Source organism: Caenorhabditis briggsae (assembly GCF_000004555.2).
Source record: "Caenorhabditis briggsae complete genome, chrII, whole genome shotgun sequence".
NCBI classification, from domain to species: Eukaryota; Metazoa; Nematoda; class Chromadorea; order Rhabditida; family Rhabditidae; genus Caenorhabditis; species Caenorhabditis briggsae.
The window spans coordinates 2551314-2555061 of record NC_013486.2 but is presented as its reverse complement, the minus strand read 5'-3'; the positions used below and the strand labels follow the sequence as shown (position 1 = coordinate 2555061).

Here is a 3748-nt window from a genome sequence, read left to right as displayed (position 1 = left end):
CGCATGAAAGCACACACAAAACAGCGTTCCAATTTGGGACAGTTCGACTCCTTACCAGTTCGAACTTGTAACAGTTCGATTCTGTCCGCGTTCTGTTCTGGTACGTGTGCGAAAAAAGGACTGTTCTGAATTGAATCAGTTCTTTTTTAGGTCTGTTCGAATTTGAAAACGTTCGAATTCGTCGTACCCCCCTGAAGTTCGTCAACAATTCTGAAGAATTTCATCTTGAATTCAGCTTAAAAACACAGAAAGTCGGAAGGAACCTGAAATTTTGATTTTTTAAAGTTTTTCTAGAAATTTCGATTTTTTCAGATTTCCAACAGATTTTATGTCAATTTTCAAATATCTTCGGGTTTCTGATAATTTTTTATCATATTCTCGACAATTTGCACTGCAAAAAACCTGAAAAATTGGCTGAAATTCGGTGGAAATCTGAAATTTTCTTCATCAAAAAATTTTCCGCGGTATCAACAGTTAAAGGCGCGTAATCCTAAAAGCTTCTTTGAGTCTCACCACGATTGTTTAATTTTAGGTTTTTTGCAGCTTTTTTGACAATTAACAAATATTTTCAAACATTTTTTAAGATGCTTATACAGGTTTCATTAGAAAAATACATTTTCTAGCTTTAAAATTCCTGAAAAAAACCCAGGAAAGCCCACTGAAAAAATTATTTTTTCTACCGTAATCTTAAAGGAACATGTTATATCGACGGATGGTCTCGCAACGATTTTAATTTTTTCTCTCATCGAATTCATTTTTTCCATCAATTATCAAGAAAAAGTCTTTATTTTCCCCTGTTTTTCGCAGATTTTTCTCCAATTTTTCAGGTTTTGAAGGACAAACAGACACACAGACAGGCAAATGGAAGAGGAAAATCGACAGTGGTCGTGCTTATCGGGTCACTTCGGCCACCGGAATTTTTTGTTTATATAAACGTTTATAATTTATTTTCCCTTTTGTTTTCAGGCTAAATTTTCGAGATTTTACCGATTTTTTCTTAAATAAACGTTTTTTATTGCATTTTTAACCTAAATTATCGATTTTCCAATTTTTGCCAGACAGAAAATGATTCGAAACACTGCGAAGAACAAAAACGGCATTATCACTCGGACGAATTTCGATTTAAAGAAGGATTTGAAGTAGTCTAGACTAGAATTTTGCGAAATTTTCGAATTTCCGACTTTCAGATTTCAAAAATTGACGGCTGTCTCGAATTTGCGGGTGCAAAATGGCGAAATGTTGGCGGCGGTGACCGAGAAATTGCTGATTCATTATAGTGATGGGAAGGGCGAGAGATATCAAGGTGGATATAGATTTTATTAGAAAATCGAGTAAAAAGGACTGACAATCAGTGAAAATAGGCCGAAATTGGCCGTAAAAAACTGATTTTCGCTAAAAATCGGAGTTTTTTGAAATTTCGAAACTTTTTTTTCAAAATCTGAAATTTTGAAAATCTTCAAACGGAAAAACATATCAAAATCTCATTTTTCGACAGTTTTAAATTTCTGAAAATTCTAAAAATGGGAGATTCTGAAATCCCTTAAAATCTTAAATTTCGAAATTTCCAAAATTCTGAAAATCCAAAATTTTTAAAAAATACGTCTGATTTGAACATTTTAGAAAATTCCGAAAATTCTGAAATCTATAATTTTCAAAATCTGAAATTCGTAATTTTTTTGAAAATCTCAAAAACTCAAATTCGAAAATTTGAGATTTTCAAATTTTTGAAAATTCTAAAATTTCAAAAAATCTGAAAATCGTAATTTTTTGAAAATCTCAAAATTCTAAAAATCGGAATATCTGAAAATTCAAAAAATTCTGGAAATCCCAAATTTTCCAAAAAATCTCGAATTCTGAAAAATCTGAAAATTTTCAAAAAAAAATCTAAAATTTGAAAATCTCAAGTTTCAAAAAATTGAAATTTCCAAATTTCCGAAAATTCTAAAATTTCAAAAATTCTAAATTCTAAAAAATCTGAAAATTTTGAAAAAAACAATATAAAATTTGAAAATCTCAAGTTTCAAAAAATTGATATTTCCAAATTTCTGAAAAATCTAAAATTTCTAAAAACCTAAAATTCTAAAAAATCTGAAAATTTTGAAAAAAAAATCTAAAATTTGAAAATCTCAAATTTCAAAAAATTGATATTTCCAAATTTCTGAAAAATCTAAAATTTCAAAAAATCTAAAATTCTAAAAAATCTGAAAATTCTAAAATTCCAAAAAATCAAAAATTCTAAAAAATCTGAAAATTTTCAAAATCTGAAAATCTGAATTTTTGAAAACCTCAAAATTCTAAAAATCGGAATATCTGAAAATTCAAAAAATTCTGGAAATCTAAATTTTTCAAAGAATCTCGAATTTCAAAAAATCTGAAAATTTTGAAAAAAAAATTCCAAAATTTGAAATTTTCAAATTTCTGAAAATTCTAAAATTTCAAAAAATCTAAAATTCACAATTTTCTTTTAAATCTTGATCTCTAAGAATTCAAAAAAAGTCTCGAATTCTGAAAATTTCGAAAATTGCAGATTTCTAACAAAAATTCTAAAATTTGAATCTCAAAAATCAAAAGTTTTGAAACTTTTGAAGTTTTGAAGTTTTGAAAGAAATTGAAATTTTAAAAAAATTCAAAATATCAAAAAATCCCGAATACAGCGACTGAAAGTTCTGATCTTGAAAATCTTGAATTTCTAAAATTTCGAAATTTCAAAAAAAATCCCAAAATCTTCCAGAAATGCCTCTTCCCCTCCAATCCCCAGACCACGTCGCCCACATTCATCTGTGTCGCACTGGCTTCCATTCAATTGTCTCCTCAAAACTCGGCCACAATTTCTACATTCATTTGAAATCCAACACGGTCCATCACCTGAAAAAAATCCGTTGCGTCGTGACGGCCGTCGGATGGAATCCCGACTATTCGAAGGATTCCGATACGACTGGACCGATTCTTTTGGGGACGTTACAGGGTTCTATCATAGAGTTGAATGTGGGAAGTACGGGAATGATGACGACACTGAAAGAGCTAACACCACACGTTGCGCAGATCGCTGAGCAACGAATGACGAGTGCTCCGTCGCCGGCGGCAGCGATTACGGATATTCAAGTAAAATTCTGAAAACAGAGTTTCTGAAAATCTCGAAATCTCAAAATTTGAAGAATTGAAAATCATAAAAGTTCGAAAATCTTATATTTCATTAAAAAAATCGAAATTTTCGTTTTTTTCAAAAAAAAAAATAGTCCAAAATGGTCAAAAATTGACCTGAAATTGGCCTAAAATGGATCGAAAATGGTCTAAAGTCAGCCTCAAATGGTCAAAATTGACTTCAAATAATCCAAAAAAGTCTTAAAATGACCCAAAATTGGTTCAAATTAGCCTAAAATTGGCCTGAAAATGTCTAAAAATTGTCCAAAAATGACCGAAAATTTCGTCAGAATATCAGAATATTTGAAATTAGAAAATTTCAAATTTCAAATTTGTGTTTTCTAGGTCAATTTGACATGGTGGCCTAGCTTTTGCAAGGTGCGTTTTCTAGGCCACCACCTATTTTTGGCCTACAAACGGCCTAACACGACCCTGGTGTGTTTTCTAGGCCAATTTGACATGGTGGCCTAATATTTGCAAGTTGAGTTTTCTAGGCCACTACCTATTTTTGGCCTACAAACGGCCTAACACGACCCTGGTGTGTTTTCTAGGTCAATTTGACATGGTGGCCTAACTTTTGCAAGTTTCGTTTTGTAGGCCACCACCT

The 3748-nt window shown here is 31.1% G+C and overlaps 1 protein-coding gene across 1 annotated transcript in view; it reads left to right on the top strand.

The window, feature by feature from the left end:
• Window positions 1-2733: 2733 nt before the first annotated feature.
• The window catches only part of CBG13485, a gene marked incomplete at both ends in the record, with an annotated part of 12614 nt that continues 11599 nt past the window's right edge, over window positions 2734-3748 (top strand). Inside the window, one exon of the mRNA XM_002630056.1 lies at window positions 2734-3102. Coding sequence (XP_002630102.1) covers window positions 2734-3102 — 369 coding nt within the window. The remainder of the gene's footprint in view (window positions 3103-3748) is intronic.